This window comes from Carettochelys insculpta, chromosome 1, assembly GCF_033958435.1.
Source record: "Carettochelys insculpta isolate YL-2023 chromosome 1, ASM3395843v1, whole genome shotgun sequence".
In the NCBI taxonomy this organism is placed as follows: domain Eukaryota; kingdom Metazoa; phylum Chordata; order Testudines; family Carettochelyidae; genus Carettochelys; species Carettochelys insculpta.
This window is the reverse complement of record NC_134137.1, coordinates 129,256,818-129,278,273: the sequence shown is the minus strand read 5'-3', so window position 1 is coordinate 129,278,273 and position 21,456 is coordinate 129,256,818. Positions and strand designations below refer to the sequence as shown.

Genomic DNA, 21,456 nt, shown 5'->3' with positions numbered 1-21,456 from the left:
AGAACGCAGCTCGCCTGATCTGGCCCATTAAGCTTGGGGCTCTGCACCCTCCACCCTGCTGCAGACTGGATGCCATGGAAGGGAGCCCAGAGCCTCAGAGTCCAGATCCAAGCGAGCCACAGTCTAGATCCAGACCACAGATTCCCCACTCCTGCTTTAATGTCTGTCAGACTGATTTTCAAATATGTATCAACTATGTTTTCTGAGCAAAATACTGAAAAACAACTCTTAATACTTTGAAAAACAAATACAAGATGGCAGAAAAACAGTACTAGTCCTACTTAGTACATTAAGCTGCTACAATAACTTTGAACAAAGAATAAATCTAAACATTCATTAAAATAAAAAGACCTTTTACTGAAAAAACCTTTTACTTATGTTTAAAATTACCTGAGATTTACCAATGACTGTACCGTCCCGATTTAAGAAACCATCTATTAGCTTCTGTGGGCTTCCAGAAGAAGCCACAACATTTTTTGCAGGGCTAGCAAAGAGTTTGTTTTTCAAAGGACTTTGAACCTTTTTCATAGGACTGACTTGATTTTTTTTCCTTGTTTTTTTCTTAGTTTTCACTGTTGCTTGCTTCAATTGTAATAAAGGATTCTTTGATACTGAAAAAGCAGAAGTAATAAATGGTTACTAACTTTTAATATTTTATCATTGAGAGCAAGAATCTTAACATTAATGTGAAATCTACAGCGCAATCGTCCACACAGACGAAGTTCATAGTTTTTGGGTTTTACCAAAGATTTCCAGAGTTTACAAAAGGTGTTTTTACTGATTTTCACCTGAACACTGAACACTTCACGTACATTTAAATGGTGATACTAAGACTGTCCACCATATTACACTTATCGGAGGGGTAGCTGTGTTAGTCTGGATCTGTAACAGCAACGAAGGGTCCTGTGGCACCTTATAGACTAACAGAAAAGTTTTGAGCATGAGCTTTCGTGAGCACAGACTCACTTCATCATGGACCAGCATCTGATGAAGCGAGTCTGTGCTCACAAAAGCTCATGCTCAAAACTTTTCTGTTAGTCTATACGGTGCCACAGGACCCTTCGTTGTTGTTACATATTACACTTGGTTGAGATGATGTGTAGTGGTTTTGAGTTCAATTTAATTCACACTGAATTCTGTTTTTTTTTAAACAGTATTTTGAGGCTCCGTCAGGTTCAGTACAGTAGAGCTCCAAGGAATGCAAGGGTTGTGCTTCTGCGCATCCTCACATTTTGCAGAAGTTGAGGGGGAGCCCAGAACCTGGCAGTACATGGCTCCCAACTCCCCTGGTCTTGTGGGAGCTGGAGGAAGCTGTGGAGAAGCCATGACACAGCAGTTGTCTGCCCGCCCAGTTCCTGCAGCTGGGGAAGATGGGCGGGCAGACAGCTGCAGCAGAATGGGTTCTCCCCCACTTCCCTTAGCTGGGGGCTGGAGTGGGGAGCTGCTCCTTTCAATTTGCACTTGACTTAACACAAGTTAAGTGCAAAATGAAATTGCACTTACTGGGGGCTTACTGTACCAATTAGTGACACTATGTATTATTACACTGCTGAACAGTTCATGAAATGAACCACACCTTCAGTATTCTCTCTTTTCCCCGTTTCTTTCTTGTGACCTCCCATTACCTCAATGTTAGCCTCAACATTTACCCAGCAAATGGAATTTAATTTTTTGCACCAATTTTATTTAATAGCAAACGCAGATGATTTCCCAGGAAACTATAAGTAAAATAAGAATCCAAAATGAAGAGCTTTAAGTCATAGACAAGATGACATAATGTATCTGTCATTCCACTCAGGGCAGTGCTTCAAGCAAAACTTTTTTAAGCATATTTTTATTAAGTTAGTGCCTGCCGATGATGCCCAGCATAACATTTTTTTTTTAACATCAAAAATACATTAGTGCCTGAGAGAGAACTAGTTGAACCTATACCCGGTCAGCAATGTAGTGATATTAGTCAAACAAACTGCTTCTCTTTTCCCAAAGATCCAAGCAACTGAGGAAAATTGTAGAGCTATCACTTAAAACGCCCACTAGTTAGAAACAGCAACAAATATCTTCCCACGTTGGCTAACCAAGAAACTATACCCCTCCAGTTAGATTCAAACCCCTCCACAGGGACTTACGAATTGTGGATTAAAGTTTGATTTTTATAATATACTACAAATGAGGAATGAAAGCACACGCATGCATACAACATTCCAGCTGGAGCAAAATGTAGACCATCCAATGGCTACTAGGATGTCATAGTCACTTTAATTGATCCCCACAGAATATTGGGCGAAGTTTAAGGTCACAGGGTATAATTCAGACAAAGTCAATGGCAAACATTTCACCCTAGTCTAGATGATTTTACACAAGAATTAATAATGCATACAATGTGGACAAAGAAAGGGGAGGGGTCCAGTCTCCAACTCCAAAGCTGGGAAAGACTTTTTCAAAATTTAATTTTCAGATTCTAATTAGAAGTAACTGTATAAAAATACATTTGGTGGTATATGCCACAAAAGCACTGAAAATAATAGTAAGCTTTAATACAGCACTTTTCATCAGATGATCATAAAGTGCTTTTTAAAGGAGGTCAATGCCTGTTATATGGGGAGGGGGGTTGGAGGAGGAAATTAGACACAGAGAGCTGAAGTGATTTGCTAAAAATTATCTATCTGGCCAGTGGCTGAGTCCAAATCCATGCTCTAACAATCAATAGGCGCTTATCTATACATTCAAGTTAAACTGAAGAGCGAATTTAATCTTCAAGTCACATGAACTGCAAAGAAGTGTCTTGAATTAGGGACTCAATCTCCAAACATAAATGCACATGAATTGTTTATTCCTGTAACTAGTCTCATGAAGTCGACTATTTGGCAAAATGATGTGCATATGTATTTTCAAAACAGTATATTAAGTGTGGCAAAAATTAACAGCCTGTCCAAAACAAAGGCAGTGATCCAAATGAAGAAACAGTGGGAAAGTGACAGTGGGAAAGTCACTTCTAATGATACTGTCTTGGCTACTTTGCTTTAAACTCCAACTTACTTCTTTGGGCACACTTTTTGGAGAAAGCTGTCTTCCTCTTCTACCAAGTCACTCTGAGATCAGATAGACTACCCCTTAACAAAACAGGTGGAATATAGAACAGAAGTGACAGAATCCAGTAGCAGCCCTTGGTCATCTCAGATTTTAGTCATACATATGCATACAATCTATACCTACTGAACCCACTCTTCTCTCTTTTTATTGCCAAAATGCTAGATCCACCAATGCAATTGAGCCATGCTCCTTTGAAGAACAGGGGAAGAGAGGTTCTTTAAGCCACTTTTATTGCGGTCTTGATCCTGGAGCCATGCACAAACCAATCAAGTCCATGGCACAACTGTGAACACATTTCTGCTTAAACATGCACCCAGTACAAACAAACATGGATTGGGCAACAGGACTGGAACCAAACTGTACAGAAGTCGTTTTAGATGCATTACTTGTACTTTGAAATTTTCTTCAGGATTGTCAAAAAGCATATTATATATATACATAAATTTATGACTCACCAAGTGTCCTGGCCGGTTGCTGGTAAGTGTCTTCTGACTGTTTTTGCCTTTGATCATATGCATTTTTTAGTTCCTCTTGCAGCTCAGTAGGTAGTGCAGCATAAACCTCGGGGTCCACCTGAACAACAAGAAATAGTTCATTAGAGGTTTATTTTCTTGTAAGCAAGTGTTTGATGTTTATTTTTTCTTGTTTATCCACATGAGAAAAGGATGTGTGTTCTGTGTCAACTGTATTTTGATAGATTTAAAATATAGTAAGATATCTTCTATTTGCTTTTCTATATATCTGTATCTTGCCAACAAATGAAAAACTGAAATTATTTTAATTCCAACAGTTACATTTTAAATGAAACTTACTTTTAAATAATCTGCTGAATAGCATTTATAGTATATCAACTCAATTTAAATATCATACTCAGAGGTATTAATTCAACAACCATTTTGATAATTTTCTTAATATATTTAGTACACACTTGCTGAACGTTGTGGGCTAAGTTGTGTCTTTAAGATGCACACGTCTGTAATGGGAGCATGTTCAGAACAACTTCTGTCCAGGGAAAGACACCCAGAAGCATGCCCTTCCCGCCTTTATCTTCAAAGAGAAGTATGGTCAACAACTGGCTCCTGCTAGTCCTTGCACTCAACAATTCTTTTAAGCTGGTACATCCCAAACGGAGCATCTTTAAAGCAACCTCGTGCTTCATTGAGCACAGAAGCTATAAATCTAGCTAGCTAGATGAGTTACACTGTATTTGGAGGGTAGGAGCCTTCCCTCATTCCTAAACCAATGCCTACACTTTTGATTGCACAGATTCTTACTTTTGGATGAATCATTTCCAGCTCTTGAATATAGATATACAGTATACTTCTGATTATTTGAATAGAATGGAAGTCTTGGGTTTTATTTGACTAATTGGCAGTTTGATAATAGACCAGATGGCAGCAGCAGCAGCAAAAGAAAACCTCTGCAACTCCATTGTCATATCTCCATTCACTTAAGCAGACACAATGTACATGTGTGGGAAGAGGGGGATGTGTTCCTGGTGGAGCATAAAGGAGACCCTTGGCCAGGATATTGCTCTAGTATGCCACAACCTCATCAGCTCTGCACCTTGGGCTTGCAGGGATAGGATGTCACTAGTCCTGCGCCAGTGCAGAGAGCCCTCAGCAGCTCTGCAATCACAGGCGCAACTGAGCAGAGCTACGATGGGAGAGCTGCAGCAGGTCCCCTGCATTGCCAAAGGAGCCAATCAGCAACAGTACAGCCTCCCTGCTTTTGGGGGTCTCTGTTCTATTGGCTGAACCTCTAGGGCTGCTCTCTACAGGAGACAAGGAAGGACTTCAGAAAATACAGAGTTTCAGATAAGTTTTCAGACAATCAAAGTACTCTAGTGTATTTTAGATTTTTTGGAATATTCTGATGAAGTTACATGAGCCAGTAGAAATACTGTACATGTTACTGTTCTCCAGTTTTGAGTTGCTCAATACTCTAAAAATTTCAAATACTTACTTTTCTTAAGTTTCCAATGGAAAAAAAGTGAGTGAACTATTAGTGCTCTGGGTCAAATGTCCATTTCCCCCATTACAGAAAAATTCTTGTGAATTTTCTGAAATGCCCTAAAAGCTAAAATGGATGAATGGAGAATGTTAATTTGGCAGAGAAACAGAATTTGGCTTTCAGATTTCCCAATGAAAATTGTGAGATTCTGGCAAATTTAGGAGGTTTTGGGGGGGCCGGGGGAAGCTTTGTATATGAGGATTACATGTTACTTTTTAAGGTTTGGACGGGTAGATTTTCACTTGTATATGTTGATAAATCAGTGACTTCTTAGTAGACACAAATCAATGAATCAATAATAACCATAAATAATAACTGAAATGTACAGGTAGGGAAAGTAAGAAAACTGGTGCTTGAGAACTTTTCAGATTTCGATTTAAGCATATTAACCAGGTGTACTTTTCACATGTGATTTTGACAATGTGTTTTAACAATTATAAAGCTTTTAACTTTTTGAATCTCAATATCTTGTCATTAATTATTGTCTGACCCCCCTCCCTAATTTCCCAAAATTATAAAAATTTACAAATCAATGAACAAATTAAAAATGCTAAAAATGCAATTTTTTGTGCAACTCTGAAAATTTAAAAATCAATAAAATAAAAAAATGCTTAAACGCTGATCGTATCCATCAGAATTATAAGACATAAAAATAGAATTCTGCCAAGCCTAGTTGTTTTTCTCAACAATGGCATTTTTTTTTTCCATTTGAGATCTACAAACATTTGTATAGAAGACAGGCTGCACAGCTCACACATACCAACTTACCTCTCTAATCAATACTCACATCACAAACTGTGCATCTGCTTACAAAGGTAAATCTTGATGCACTTGGCACAATTTTTTTTTTCAGAGTTGAAAACTCTTCATGCCCAGCACAAAGTTTCCAACACATAAGACGTGAAGTAAATAAGGTAAGCCTTGGATGGAATCCTGGGCCTTACTGAGTGCACACCTTGTATTAATGCACATTAAAGTGGACTCCAGCCAAATATTTTCTGAACTTGGAATTACGCTTAAAAACATAGGCATTTCTATTAAAATATTTTTTAAAGTAAAAGCTGAATGATTAAGAACACCAAGAATCAGGACATTTGCCCCTGCAGTATGAACTCAGTCCCTCTTTGCATATGCATTGTAACAGTCTAATAATATCCTCTCATAATTATTCACCAAAATTATATACAGGATATTTTATGTTGTATTTTACTTGTGCATGTGCACATCCACCACCACTATTTAATGGAGCACTTTGTAAATTCCACTAAGAGACAGAAATCCAAACTAAAGTTTGAACGTACAAAATTAACTAACTGCCTGATACTTAACTACCTGTGCATCCATAATATTTTAAACATAGTTTTAAAAAACTTAACAGAATGTTAACCTTGTATACTTTATATAGTTCTCAAACTTTATGATGGACTTTCTATTTGTAATAAATTATTAACAAGGTGATAGACTAGATAAAACAAATACTGTTTAAGATAAAACGAATCTCTTGTAAAGTCAGGAGATCGTAAGTGATCTTTCCTTCTTAACACACCACAGAACACAGGAGTCTCTAACCTTTGTGTAACTGCTGTTCTTTGAGATGTGCTGCTCAAGTCCATTCCATATTACGTATTTACACATCAAATTATGAGATTTTTTTCCTTCGTTGGTATTGTCCAATAATTAGCTCTAGTGCTCTCTGGTGCCAAGCACTCATATATTGGTATAAGGGGCCCATCTGTCTTTGCACCATCTCAGTTCCCTCTTGCCAGTTAATTCCGACAGAGGGGCAGGAGGATGGATCATGGAATGGACATGAACAATACATCTCGAAGAACATGAAGTTAGTAAGTGTTAGTTATCAGAAGTGTTACAGAAGCGTTAGTAATCACTTTTATTTTGAGTGCTTGGTCACGTCCACACTGTATTAGGTGTCTTCCAAGCAGTATCCAGGGAGGTAGGCTCAGAGTTTGATATATGGATTGCAATAAAGCTCTACCAAACATGTCATCATCTCTAGCCTGCTGGATGACGGCCTAGTGGGAGGACAAGATATGTACAAAAGACCATTCTGCTGCTCTTCAGATGTTTTGGATCAGGACCTCTGCCAGAAATGCTGATGCTGAAGGCTTAGCTCTTTTTTAATAGGCAATCAGTTTGGCAAAGGGTGGGATGCCCACTTGCTCTCAGCACATACAAAACCAGGTAGTGATCCAGAATGTAATTCTCTGGGCTGAAAGCTGTAGGCCTTTCATCCTGGCTGTTACTACCGCAAATAGTTATGTAGATTTACAGAACTCCTTGCTCCTCTCAAGGCAGAAGGCGAGGACATATTTAACATCCAGCATGTGGAGGTGCCACTCCTCCAAATTCTCGTGCAGTTTTAGGAAAAGAATTCTCAAGAAACCAGCCTGATTATTACAAAACTGTGAAACCATCTTTGGGAAAAATACTCAATGGGGACACAGATGAACTGTATCTGTAAGGAACAGTAGGAATTCTGAAATAAAGGCTCAGATTCCTGAGATCATCTTGGCCAAGATAATTGCAACCAAGATAAATACAACAGACGACATCATACCAGTGACTCAAAGTGGGGCCTGTGACCCTCTACAGGATAGGGTTAGGTCCCACAGGGGACCAGATTGGCAAGTCTGATGGCAAAGTTTCTGTAGTTCTTTGGCAAGTTTGAGGGTAAACTTTCTCTAGTTCCTTGAAAAAGTGAATGAACATTTGTAGGAAAAAACTGACCTACTGGCCACCAGAGGGTGAAAGGCTGAAACTGTTAATAGATGCACCTTGATTGATAAAATGTCTGAAACCTGTTTCAGATGAAGAATGTACTCCTGCACAGAATGGACAGATGAATGCATAGAATACTAGAACTGGAAGGGACCTCAAGAGGCCATCAAGTCCAGTTCCCTGCCATCACAGCAGGACCAAGCACCATCTATATCATCCCTGTTCGATATTTATCTAGCCTGCTCTTTGCAAGGACTTCTCTGAGAAATGCCTCTACTTGGTGAGTTAAGTTGTTCTAGCAGATGGTTTCCCAACACAAGACCTGGCAGACTTGTTCTGAACAGGTCAGCTTCACCAGATTCAGCCATGGTGCTACCACATGGTCAGTGGAGCAGACAGCCATCATTCTTGTGAGATCAGGTCCGGGAAGGGAAGGAGCTGCAACAGGGCTGCTACTGACATATCCACTACCATGCTGAACCAGTATTGACACAGCCATGTAAAGGCTATAAGAATGCTTATTTCACTTTCACTAAGACCTTACATACAAGAAGGGTGGAAGACATACAAAACAGGTTCTTTGTCCCTGGGAGCAGGAAGACATCTGAGAGTGAGCGTGGGCTGTGACCGTGTAAGGAGCAACACTGCTGATGTTTCCTATTCTGATTGGTTGCAAATAGGCCTACAAGGGGAAACTTCCACCTCTGATCTTGCTACATGAGGATTAAAAAACAACTCATGGTGAGAAGAGAAAGTCTTTCTGAAGGATCATCTAAGTGTGTTTGGGGCTCCAAGAGGGTGAGAAGCTTTGAGGGGGGTGGAGTGCTTTGTACAGAAGAGCCACATGTGAATGGCCTCTTGACATAGGGTAGATGAACATGCATCTCTCTGCCTGCTTATCTAAAACACTACTATCATAAGTACTTGCATTGGTCTGCCTGGAATCTGGCATAGAAACACCTGGCACACTATGCAGTTTGCTCTGAGCTATCTGACATTTATATGCAGGAAGAACTCCTCCTGCCTTGAATACCAAGATGCTTAATTTGAGTTGCTCCTTATCCCTCAAACTAGACTGGACAATTCTGAGATTAAATGTACTGATGTCATTGGAGTGACAAAGGGATGATGCCCTCACTGATCAGGATTCCTCCACCAGCAGAGGGAGGTGAGGATGGGGAAAGAACTGTAAGCACCAAGTGGTGGCAGCTCAGTGAGAACACTAAGGTCATCGAATCTTGAAGGGGTCTGAGGCACAATCTTGCATGCTGTACCTTGTAGATGCACGCTGCCATGTGACCTAAAAGTCTGAGACGGAAACTGGCTGCTGTGATGCAGTGGGCCCTGATCTTTGATATCAGAGCTGACTGTCTAGAAGCTTGCTTCTGGGAGGAAGTCTCCAGCCTGGCAGAATCAAGCACTGCACAGATAAACCCTGTTGTCTGGATGGGGACGAGAATAAACTTCTCATTTACCAACAGGCGCAGCTTGAAAGACAGCCTGGACCAGACTGATGCTGGCTCTCACCTGTTTTTCCTACTAGCTCTTGATCATCCGGTTTTTAAAGTAAGGGTAGACGCACACACTTTGCTTTCTCAGCATGCATGTCTATCCCCTGAGTATTAGTTCTGGAGGCCAGGTGGCACAGCACAGGGGCCTTTTTGTGGACACCATCTTTTTTGGAATACTGAAAGAGGAATGAGGTGCTCCTGGTACCAGGGGAAAACCACACAGATTCCTATGTAAGCCACTGCCCATGAGAACAGGTGCCTGCAGGGGCTCCAGCACCAGGATCTGACAAAACATTGGGTAGGTACCGGTCCTGACGTAATTGCAAGAAGAAAGGTCGTCTTTATTGTAAGGAGGCGAAGGGGAACCACGGCCAAGGGCTCGAACGGTGGTCCCATGAGTGTGGTAAGCACCAGGTCCAAGCTCCACGAGGGTGGAATCGGTTTCCGAGGGGGGTAGAGGTTTACCAACCCTTTGAGGAACCTGGTAACCATAGGGTGGGCGAACACCGTGTGCCCTCCATCCTCGTGTCTGAACGCCGAGATGGCGGCAAGGTGGACCTTTAACGAGGATAGCGAGAGTCCTGCTCTCTTGAGGTCCAGTAGATACTCTAGAATTGTAGGTATAGGCACCGAAAGGGGGGCCAGCTGCTTGGTAGAACACCAAGCCATAAAGCGAGTCCATTTTTGTTTGTAGGTTTTCCTAGTGGAAGTGCTCCTACTACTTTCTAGGACTTGCTGTACTTCCACTGTGCATGTGCTCTCTAGGGAGCTGAGCCATGGATTAGCCATGCTTGCAGTCGCAGGCTTTGGGGGTGCGGATGCACTATGGACCCTTGGGCTTGCGTGAGCAGATCCGGCGCCACCGGAAGAGGCATCGGTGGGCGGTCCGACATGCGCAGGAGTAGGGGGAACCAGTGCTGGCGATCCCACGTTGGGACTATCAGGATCATCCGGGCCCTTTCCCTCCTGGCTTTTTGCAAAACTTTGTGGATCAGCACTGTGGGAGGAAACGCGTAAAGCAGGGGGCCCCCCCACGGGATCGCGAATGCGTCCCCCAGGGACCCCCGGCCCAGCCCTGCTCTGGAAGAGAATTGTGGGCACTGTTTGTTGTGCTGAGTGGCAAACAGATCTATTTGAGGAAACCCCCATGCGTGGAAAATCGGCCGTAGTAGATCGGGACGGATCTGCCACTCGTGGGTGAGCGCAAAACGCCTGCTCAACTGGTCTGCCTTCACGTTGTGCGTGCCCGGCAAGTATGAGGCTCTCAGGATTATATCGTGGGCGATGCACCAGTTCCATAGGCGGATTGCTTCCACGCATAAGGTACGGGATCGAGCTCCTCCTTGCCTGTTTATGTAAAACATGGTGGAGGTATTGTCTGTACTGATCCCTACGACTTTGCCTTGTATACGGTCTCGAAAGTGTTTGCAGGCGTTGAACACTGCTCTGAGCTCTAGAACATTGATATGTAGAGACTGTTCCGTGGGTGACCACAGTCCTTGAGCCACCTCTTCGCCCATGTGCGCTCCCCACCCTATGAGGGAGGCATCCGTAGTGCGGAAAACCGATATTTGCGGCTGATGGAAGGGTACCCCTGTTAGCAAGTTCCCGGGGTTTACCCACCATTGCAGGGATTCGCGCACCCCAGGTGAGGGCGACACCACCCTGTGAACGGTGTGTACTGCCGGCTTGTATACACTTGCCAGCCAGTGTTGCATGCTGCGCATGTGCAACCTGGCGTTCTGTACCACAAACGTCGCCGCTGCCATGTGGCCCAGCAGCTGCAAGCACGTCAAGACCGGCACTGTAGGGCTGAAGGTGATGACCTGCACGAGGGAACCGATGGCTCGAAAGCGAGCCTCTGGTAGGTATACTCTCGCCGAGACCGAGTTTATGCGAGCCCCTATGAACTCTATGTCCTGTGAGGGGTCTATCTTTGATTTTGCCAGATTGATAACCAGGCCAAGTGAAGAGAACGTGTTTGCCGTGACGCGTATCATGCGGAGGACCTCCCTTTTTGAGGTCCCTTTGAGCAGGCAGTCGTCCAGATACGGGAAAATAAACACCCCCTGTCTGTGCAGGTAGGCGGACACCACTGCCAAGGTCTTGGTGAAGACTCTGGGGGCCGAGGAAAGGCCAAACGGTAGGACCTTGTATTGGAAGTGTTCGTTGCCCACCATGAACCGGAGAAAACGCCGGTGAGCCGGATGGATGGTTATGTGGAAGTACGCGTCTTGTAGATCGAGGGCTGCGAACCAGTCTCCATAGTCCAGTGCTGTAAGGATGGAGGCAATCGTGATCATCCGAAAACGTTGCTTGCGTAGGTACCTGTTGAGGCCACGAAGGTCTAAGATGGGCCTCCAGCCTCCTGTCTTTTTCTCCGTCAGGAAATACCGAGAGTAGAACCCTTTCCCTTCCAGTTGCTCTGGCACCTTTTCCACCGCCCCTATGAACTCGAGGTGGGCCACCTCCTGCCTGAGCCTGGCTACATGGGAGGCCTCCCGGGGGTAGGGCTTGGGCGGGGGTCGCGGCGGTGGGAGCGACTGGAAGGGGATGGCGTACCCCGTGGCTATGATCTCCAGCACCCATTTGTCTGTGGTGATCCTTTGCCACTGGTCGTAAAATGGTCGGAGGCGATGGTGAAAAAGTCGTTTCGGATGATCTTGTGCAATGGTGGTGATGGCGCAGCCCTGGATCTGTATGTCAAACTTGTGGCCTTTGGCCCCGCCCCGAGGACGGCCGGCCCTGTTGTGAGCGTCGCCTGGGGGTTCTGTACTGCTGGTGCTGCTGATGCCGCCCTTGCTCGTAACCCCTGTGATACTGGGGGCGCTGTTGCTGGTACTGGTACCGCCTCTGCTGTGGGTAGTACCTTTTCTTTGAGTATGGAGGGGTGTAAATCCCCAGGGTCCTGAGCGTGGCTCTTGAATCTTTACTGGAATGAAGGACCGAGTCAGTTGATTCAGCAAACAGCTTCTGCAAGTCGAAGGGAAGGTCGACTATCTTCGCTTGCAGATCTCTCGGTATACCCGAGGTCTGGAGCCAGGACTCCCGTCGCATCACCACTGCAGTTGCTGTGGAACGTGCTGCCGTGTCCGCAACGTCCAAAGTAATCTGAACTTCCATCCTCGCAGCCGCGTAGCCCTCTTGCACTATGGCCTTGAGGACCGGCTTTTTGTCCTCTGGAAGCGAGTCCATGAGGGAAGTTAATCTGGCATAGTTGTCGAAATTATGGTTCGCCAAATGCGATGCGTAATTTGCCATTCGCAACGTTAAAGTGGAGGAGGAGTAGACCTTTCTGCCGAACAGCTCTAGCTTCTTGGCATCTCTGTCCATTCCCCCTGTTTTAAATTGAGATGTTTTTAATCTTTGTTGCGAGGACTCCACCACCAAAGAGTTTGGCTGGGGGTGGCTAAACAAGAACTCCATGCCCTTCGCCGGCACGAAGTATTTCTTATCCGCTCTCCTTTGAACAGGCGGAATAGTTGCAGGGGTCTGCCATATGGTAGTGGCGGACTCCAAAATCGCGTCATCAAGCGGTATTGCTACTCTGGAGGAGGCCGGGGAGCTCAAATTTTTAAGGAGCTTATGATGTTTCTCTTGCACTTGCGCTGTCTGGATGCCTTGCGTGAAAGCTACCCTCTTAAACAGCTCCTGAAACTGTTTGAGATCGTCCTTAGGATGGACGTCCCCTAAGGCCGTGGCCTCATCCGGGGAGGAAAACGAGGAACCGCTGGGGTACATTTCTTTGGACCCTTCCGGTTCTTGATGGTGATGGTGCGCCCCCTCGCTGGAGGTTTGCGAGGGAAAATCTCGTGGGTCCACGGCCAGTCCCCCCTGGGATGCTTGAGTCTCTGTCCCCGATCGCGATTGCCCTCGGGGGTACGAGGTAGTATGTGGGGATCTCTCCCTGGGAGAATGCCGATGGTGTCCACGCCCCGCGTGGTAGGGACGACCATGGCAGTATAGGCACTGTTCCTGGGAAGGTGACCTTGACCATTCCCCTTGCACGTACCCTCTGTGTCTAGGAGAGGGGGATCGTCGAGACACTGGAGAGAGTGATTTTGCATAATAGTCCAGCGTTTCAAATCCCAGGAAGGGTGAGGGTGGTGCCAGCCATGGGGAGGCTGATTGCAGGAAAGGAGAAGGGGGCTCCGGGTAGGCTAGGGGGGACCCCTGCCTTCTGGTTGGAGTCTGCAACATGAGCGGAGGGCTGTGGGAAAAAAGCTCCGCAGCCCTGTCTGGAGAGGGGCTGCAATGCCTCCTCTTGTGTGCAGCCTTTCCCCTCCCTGAGGGAGGTAACTCCGCCCCCTGATGGGCAGGGGATCCCGGCCCCGTCGGCACTGTGCTAGGCACGCTCGAGGGCGGTGCCGCACGTGCGGAGTCCTTCCGCGCCTGCAGGCTACGTGCCTGCGCGCTGTGCACCGCCGGTTCCCCGGGGGTCGGTGCCGCTGCCTGCGGTGCCACCGGTACCGGCGCTTGCTTAGCCGCCGCCCTGCCTGCGGTGCGGGGCGGCTGGCTGATTATGGGAGGCTGAGCCGCTTGCCCGTGGCTCTCCGTGCCGCCGCCGATCAGCTGTTGCTGCGGCTGGGGGCTGCTTGCCCCTCCCGTCCCGCTCACTGTTGCTGCCGGCAGGGATCGGGTTGGAGAAACTTTCCTCCGTTTTTGCGCTGATGGAGTGAGGGAGGCAGCTTTTCTTCTAAGGGCCCCGGAGGGTCCCTCCTGCTGCGGCCGCTCCAGCACGTCTGGCTGGAGGGCCTTGTCAAGAAGCAGCAGTTTAATCCTCATCTCCCTGTCTCTCCGTGCTCTGGTCGTTAATTTTGCACAGAAGGCGCATTTTTGTGCCACATGGGACTCCCCCAGGCACCTTATGCATAGACTGTGCCCATCGGATACTGGCATCGCCTCTCGGCAGGACTCACATTTTTTAAAGCCTGAGGAGGACATTGTTGGTGAGTCTTTGAGTTTGTTTATGGGTACTTAGCACCTTCTTTGTGCTGTTTCCCCGTCCGATGGCCTGCCTCAGCAGGAGGGCTGATGGCCCTAGCTCCCGGCCTCCGGCGCTTTTTACTGGGACTGGTTTGAGCTGTCCCTCCGTAGCTTGTTTGTTGTTTGTTTTTTTTTTACAAAATAACAACCGGCTACTTATGGTAGCCTAAATAACTGAAAAACTTTAAAGAGAAAACAAATAAGTCGTTGAATACGCTATGTGGCTTTAGCCTAGTCGGATTCCGTCTGCAGCCGAGAGGAACTGGCGGGGACCGGATCGCGCACATGGCCAGGAGCGCGCCAGGGAGCGGCGCGTGCCGGTGCATGCGCGGTCCGGCAGAAAACTGCTTGGAAGATCTGATCTGCGGCGCCGGCCAAGCCGTCACCTATTGTGGAGCACCCACGGGGACACTCGAAGAAGAACTGATGGTTTCCTGGGGTCCCTTCCAGCCCTAAGTTTTTATAAGTCTATTATATTCTCCCATAACAATGCAGTTTATGACACGAAGACGTTCTTGGGCCAAGACCACATATTGTTTTAACTAAAGCTACCAACAGCTTTTACCAATGTTACTTTTAGTTTTCAGAACTTGGGGTTGGATCTACACAGTGATTTTGCCATAATGCCTAACTTTTAGATGCATAGAAAAAAAATCACTGAAATCCACAAAGCCAGAGTTACGCACCAAACAATATGATACACAAAAGCCAGGACACTAATCAGGAGATGTTAGCCAATGGAAATGGTGCTAAGATAAGTATATTCCACCCTTCTCAAAGATATCAGCAGAGAGTCAAGTCTGAAGGGATGAATTTACCTCTGTTTGCAATCCAGAACTGGAAACTTATCTCCTGTTTCTTGGAGTCAGACAGGTCAGGAGGCTAAGCTGTTTTTGCAGTTCCATACAAAACAACTAGAGGGGAAAGGCTGCTATTACAAGCCTGGGGAATCTCTGCATGTGGTCTGTTGCCTGGATCTGGCCGCGGAGGCTCAGGGCTCCCCTTCCCAGGACCCAAACTGAGGCAGGTGTGGACTCCGAGCCTTGCCGGCTGGAGTCAGGCAAGCTAGGGCCACATGCAGACCTAAGGGCTCTGCCTTGTGGGAGCAGGAAGTGGCTCCATCTCTGTTACTGGGGCATGGAGGCACACAGCTGCATGGAGAAGCTTTCCCACTGAATTACAGCCAATCAGAGTAGTGTGCGTGTGTGTACATGTATGTATGTACATACACGGGGGGGGGGGGGGGGGGCGTTGAAGCAATGCTTGGGAATGGCGGGAGGAGAGCCACTCCAGGGAGAATTTCTCTGCACTGCTGTTCCTCTAGCCAGGGGAAAGGGCTGCAGCAGCAGATTAAAGAGGTAAGCCTCCTGCCGCAACATCCAGACCCCCACCCCCCAGCCTGCTCCTGCACCTCCCTCTTGCCCAGACCCCTCATCTCCAGCCTGCTCCTGAACCCCCACCACCGCTCCCACTTATGTACCTTACCTGCCACCCAGAGCTTCCACCCTCAGCCTCGTCCTGTACCCCACTTCCCACCCAGACCCCACCCCAACCCAACCCATTCCTGCACCCTCCCCTGACCCCCATTTCGGGTCCCATGCCAGTCCCCAGAAGAGTTAATCTAGCCTGGCAGAAGCCTTGAACCTCAGCCCTCCTTGTCCACACCTCTGCCCATGGTGCTGGAGTGTGAAGTACCAGGAGCCACATCAGTGAGGGTTTTTGTTTTGTTTTGTTTTGCTTCTGACTTTTATATGGCCCCAACTGATCTTCTGTGGGTCAGAGGTTCCCCATCCCTGCTCTATTACAATCTTTAACCCCATGACTAGGGTACTCAGTCAGTGCACAGGAGATTAAAATTCAATTTCCCGCTCTGCCTAATAGGATATTTAGTTAAATAGAATGTCCTGAGAACAGTAAATGGAGAATTAGCACCCTGTTGTAGCTAATGAGTTTTAAACAAGGTCTAAAACAAGATCTTTCAACATTCATCTTGTACATATTAGTCCCCTGGGACTGAAAAGAAGAACAGCATCCATCTACCATTTCAAGTCACCATGCTATAAACCACATTTGCACTCTCTTAATCTTGGTCTTGCAGTCCAGCATCCTTAATGATTTAGGATAGTCTTTAGGCTGCTCCAACTAGCACCAACAGCCTCAAACAATTAAAACAGCATCTAGGAATTGCTAGGACAGAGGGAAACTTTTGTTATGCCTCCTCCTTCCCCTTACACATACACATAAAACTGGTTGGCACATACAGGTGTAGGACGGAAGATACTACACTAGTTTTATGCCAACAAAACAAATCCATCTATAATGGGCTGATTGTCTAGTGGCTAGCTAAGCTGACTTTAGAAATGCTTTGCACTAGTAGTGCAATGCAACACAGCTGAAGCAAACAAAAAAACCTGTTCATACACTTCATTTTATTTCAAAATTTGGGGTAAATGCAGAGCCTTTGCATCAAATAACAACAATTAAAAAAACTTTTAAATAAATGGATGCAGAAATATTGACAACTATAAATATTTAACACGTATTACACATTTTGAGCCGAGGATAAAAATTCCAAAGGTGCAGAGACCAATCCTTAGTGACTGAGGGATGGGTTCTGAAGGAGTCGCACATTCTGCCTGGAAAAATGAATATTTACTATTTATTACTACAGATTCAACACTCATATTTATGGTTTGTGAGCACAGTGTTAAAATCCACTTATTTTAGAGTATACTGTACCTGTGAGAATGCTGGCAGGGCTATTACATTAATTCCAGCATCACTGTTTGGCCCCTGGAGGTCTGGTATTTGTAAGAGAACGGTTCCAATTGGCTGCGGCAGAAGCTCATTGTTGCACCCATTTATGGGCTCTTTTTTACTATCTGCATATGTCTCTCCCTGTTGAATACCATACATTTGCTCTACCTGTTCTCTGAGATCAGATGGCAGTGCTTCCAAGACAGACTGATCTAACTACAAATAAAATAAAATATAAAGGCCATTAGATTTTCTGGGAAGCAGAAAAAAGAGAGTCATAATACTTATTTTCTAAAACAAACTAAGAAGAAATGAACACTCAACAACTGACATCCTAATCTGTATACACAAGCTGATTTGGGACTGAGATGGTTTTAACCACTGTGGCAGTTGTATGAAGTAAGAGGCAAAACGCTCAACACTGTAAATTACCCAGTATACAGAAATGCTGTTTTGTATGTTTACAAATAATATTAACATAGTAAATACAAATCTTATACAATCATCCTTCCTTCACGTTCATCTATTCTTCATTAGAACCCTAAATAACTAACACAAATAAAGTAGGGCAACATGTATATTGATCTGAACATCTGTCTACTAGCTGGACTAAAGCAGTTGACTGATCAGTCAGCAATACAGCAACTGAGCTATTATTCAGTTTAGTGCCTGGATTATTTTTATTTTTATATTATGTATACAGCTGTATCTCTCTAATCCAGAACACACTCATCAGGAATATCCATAATCTGACATAATTTTAGTTAGCCAGATGACCACTTATGTGTGTGGCCACATTTCACGTGGTCCTAAAAATTTATTTACAGGCACCAGTCCTGGCTATCAGTGTTTTATATTGTTATTTAGCTGTAATTTACCCCTAAATGTCTTGTAAGAGACCAGTAACCAGTACAAGTGTTGTTAATGCTGCTAGACAATACTGCCCTCCTGTGGTTCAGCAAATTCTTTTATTTAGCGTTGGTCAGGTCCCAAAATTGCCATACCATAGAGGTTCAATTTGTACTTTGTTTAATACATTAAACAAAATTAACATGGTAAAAATTTGAATGTCATTTGAACTTTATGAATTAGTTGTTATTAATTAGGAAGGGAAAGGGTATCCTTGTGTAGAGCAGAACTCTAATAAGGTATTAGGATGAACAGGTGTTAATATCAGGACTGTAATAAAAGTATACTAACAGCACTTAAGGGAGTTACCTTCACGAAAAACATGAAAAATCCCCCTTCAGTAGTTCACAGAATCACAGGGCTGGAAGAGACCTCAGGAGGTCATCTAGTCCAGCCCCATGCTTCAAGCAGGATCAACCCCCCACTAAGTCACCCCAGCCAGGACCTTGTCCAGCCAGGAATTAAAAACCTCAAGGGACGGAGAAACCACCACCTCTCCAGGCAACGCATTCCAATGCTTCACCACCCTCCTCCTGGTGAAGTAGTTTTTCCTAATATCTAACCTACACCTCTCCCTCTTCGACTTCAAACCATTACTCCTTGTTCTGCCATCTGACACCACTGAGAACAGTTTCTCACCCTCCTTTTTAGAGCTCCCCTTCAGGAAGCTGAAGGCTACTATTAAATCACCTCTAAGTCTTCTCTTCTGTAAACTAAACAAGCCCAAATCCCTCAGCCTATCCTCATAGGTCTTGTGCTCCAGACTCTTAATCATTTTTGTTGCCCTTCACTGAACCTGCTCCAGCAAATCCACAGCCTTTTTATACAGGGGGGCCCAAAACTGGACACAATATTCCAGATGTGGCCTCACCAGTGCCGAATAAAGAGGAATAACTACTTCTCTAGATCTGCTCGAAATGCTCCTCCTAATGCACCCTAGTATGCCGTTAGCCTTCTTGGCTACAAGGGCACACTGTTTACTCATATCCGGCCTTTCATCCACAATAACCCCTAGGTCTCTTTCCATCGTACTGCTGCTGAGCCAGTCAGTCCCCAGCCTGTTACAATGCTTGAGATTCTTCTGCCCCAGGTGCAGGACTCTACACTTCCCCTTATTGAACCGCATCAGATTTCTTTTGGCCCAGTCCTCCAATTTATACAGGTCCCTCTGGATTCTCTCTCTACCCTCCAACGAATCCACCTCTCCCCCTAGTTTCATGTCATCTGCAAACTTGCTGAGAGTGCAACCCAGTCCCTCATCCAGGTCATTAATAAAGACATTGAATAACACCAGCCTCAGAACTGAGCCTTGCGGCACTCCGCTTGAAACAGACCGCCATTCAGATATTGAGCCGTTGACCACTACCTGTTGGGCCCGACCACGAAGCCAGCTTTCTGTCCATCTTATAGTCCAAGGATCCAATCCATATTTCCTTAATTTATGGACAACAATGTTGTGGGAGACCGTATCAAAAGCCTGGCTGAAGTCAAGGTATATCACATCCACTGACTTCCCCATGTCCACAGAGCTTGTCACCTAGTCATAGAAGCTAATCAGATTGGTCAGGCAGGACTTGTCCTTGGTGAATCCATGTTGGCTACTTTTGAGCACTTTCCCTTCTTCCAAGTACTCCAAAACAGATTCCTTGAGGATTCTCTCCATTATTTTCCCAGGGATTGAGGTAAGGCTGTCGGGTCTATAGTTCCCTGGATTGTCCTCCTTTCCTATTTTAAAGACGGGCACTACGTTTGCCTTCTTCCAGTCATCCGGTATCTCCCCTGATCTCCAAGAGTCTTCAAGGATAATGGCCAAAGGTTCAGCAATGACCTCTGCCAATTCTCTCAGTACCCTGGGGTGCATTAAATCCAGACCCATGGACTTATGCACATCTAGTTTTTCTAGATAGCTCAGAACTTGTTCCTTCCCCACAGATGGCTGCCCTCCACCTTCCCATACTGCATTGTCTAGGACAGTCATATGGAAGTTGACTTTGTCCATGAAGACTGAGGCAAAAAAAGCACTGAGTACTTCAGCTTTTCCTGCATCATCTGTCACTAGGTTACCTCCCTCATCCAGTAATGGTCCCACACCTTCTCTGATAACCTGTTTATTGTTCACATGCCTGTAAAAACCCTTCTTGTTACTCTTCACATCCCTTGCCAACTGCAGTTCCAATTGTGCTTTCGCTTTCCTGATTACTGCACGGCATTCTCCAGCCATATGTTTATACTCCTCCTTAATCAACTGTCCATGTTTCCATTTCTTGTACACATCCTTTTTGAATTTAAGCTGACTAAGGATTTCCCCGTTAAGCCAAGCTGGTTAAAGCTACCACGTTTGCACTTCTTAACATGCAGCGGGATTGTTTGTTTCTGTGCCTTCAGTAAGACTTCTTTAAAATACTGCCAGTTCTCTTGAACTCTTTTCCCCTTCATCTTCATTTCCCAAGGGATCCTGCTCATCCATTCTCTCAGGGAGTCAAAGTCTGCTCTTCTGAAATCAAGGGTCTGTATGTTACTGCTCACCTTTCTTACTTTTGTCCGGATCATGAAATCTACGATCTCATGGTCGCTGCAGCCCAGGTTCCCTCCCAATTCTATTTCTTCTACTAGTTCTTTCCTGTCTGTGAACAGCAGGTCAAGTTGCACACGGCCCCTGGTTGGTTCCTTCAGCGCTTGTAAAGAGAAGTTACTCACCGTAGTAACGGTGGTTCTTCGAGATGTGTCCCCGTGGGTGTTCCACAATAGGTGACGGCTTGGCCGGCGCCGCAGATCGGATCTTCCAAGCAGTTTTCTGCCGGACCGCGCATGCGCCGGCGCGCGCCGCTCCCTGGCGCGCTCCTGGCCATGTGCGCGATCCGGTCCCCGCCAGTTCCTCGACCAACCGCCTCGGGTGCCCCTGCAAAACACTAACAGAGATCCGAAGCGGGGAGGATGGGCGGGAAGTGGAGCACCCACGGGGACACATCTCGAAGAACCACCGTTACTACGGTGAGTAACTTCTCTTTCTTCTTCGAGTGTCCCCGTGGGTGCTCCACAATAGGTGACTACCCAGCAGTAACCCAAGATAGGAGGTGGGTAATCGGATTATGTGCAGCTTGTCCCCGAGAGGACCGCTGCGGAGAGACGGGTATCCTCTTGGAATACCCTGTGAAGGGCGTAATGTTTGGCGAAGGTGTCGTGGGATGACCAGGTCGCCGCTCTGCAAATGTCTTTTAACGCAACGCCCTTGAAAAAGGCTGTTGATGCTGCCACCGCCCTCGTGGAATGAGCCCTGGGAGTGGCCGATAAAGGAGTCTTTTTGAGCTCGTAGCACATTTTTATGCAGGATACAATGTGCTTTGAGATTCTCTGCGATGAGAGACCTTCTCCTTTCGATTTGGGAGCGAGGGAGACTAGGAGTCTATCCGTTTTCTGGAAGGACTTGGTCCTGTCTACGTAGAAGGCTAGCGCC

At 45.7% G+C, this 21,456-nt stretch overlaps 1 protein-coding gene across 7 annotated transcripts in view; it reads right to left on the bottom strand.

Annotated features, from left to right (window-relative positions):
* REV1 (REV1 DNA directed polymerase) overlaps positions 1-21,456 on the bottom strand; it is a 113,879-nt gene that overhangs the window by 6,545 nt on the left and 85,878 nt on the right. For all 7 annotated transcript variants that reach the window (XM_074991619.1, XM_074991615.1, XM_074991620.1 and 4 more), the window contains 3 exons: positions 17,076-17,309; positions 3,546-3,663; positions 391-611 (listed from right to left, as the gene is read on the bottom strand). In XM_074991619.1, the coding sequence (XP_074847720.1) occupies positions 391-611; positions 3,546-3,663; positions 17,076-17,309 (573 nt within the window). The remainder of the gene's footprint in view (positions 1-390; positions 612-3,545; positions 3,664-17,075; positions 17,310-21,456) is intronic.